Below are 261 nucleotides of genomic sequence, written 5' to 3'. Positions count from 1 at the left end.
TGCGCGCCATGCTGGACGCCCACCCCGAGGTGCGCTGCGGCGAGGAGACCCGCATCATCCCCCGCGTGCTGGCCATGCGCCAGGCCTGGTCCAAGTCGGGCCGGGAGAAGCAGCGGCTGGACGAGGCGGGCGTGACGGACGAGGGGCTGGACGCCGCCATGCAGGCCTTTATCCTGGAGGTGATCGCCAAGCACGGCGAGCCGGCCCGCGTGCTCTGCAACAAGGACCCCTTCACCCTCAAGTCCTCCGTCTACCTGTCGC

At 70.5% G+C, this 261-nt stretch overlaps 1 protein-coding gene across 1 annotated transcript in view; it reads left to right on the top strand.

Moving 5' to 3' along the window:
• TPST2 (tyrosylprotein sulfotransferase 2) overlaps positions 1 to 261 on the top strand; it is a 10,018-nt gene that overhangs the window by 326 nt on the left and 9,431 nt on the right. The window contains exon 2 of the mRNA XM_006762120.2: positions 9 to 256. Coding sequence (XP_006762183.2) covers positions 9 to 256 — 248 coding nt within the window. The remainder of the gene's footprint in view (positions 1 to 8; positions 257 to 261) is intronic.

The sequence above is a fragment of the Myotis davidii genome, unplaced genomic scaffold (genome assembly GCF_000327345.1).
Source record: "Myotis davidii unplaced genomic scaffold, ASM32734v1 scaffold478, whole genome shotgun sequence".
Lineage (NCBI taxonomy): Eukaryota > Metazoa > Chordata > Mammalia > Chiroptera > Vespertilionidae > Myotis > Myotis davidii.
This window is presented reverse-complemented; position numbering and strand designations above follow the sequence as displayed.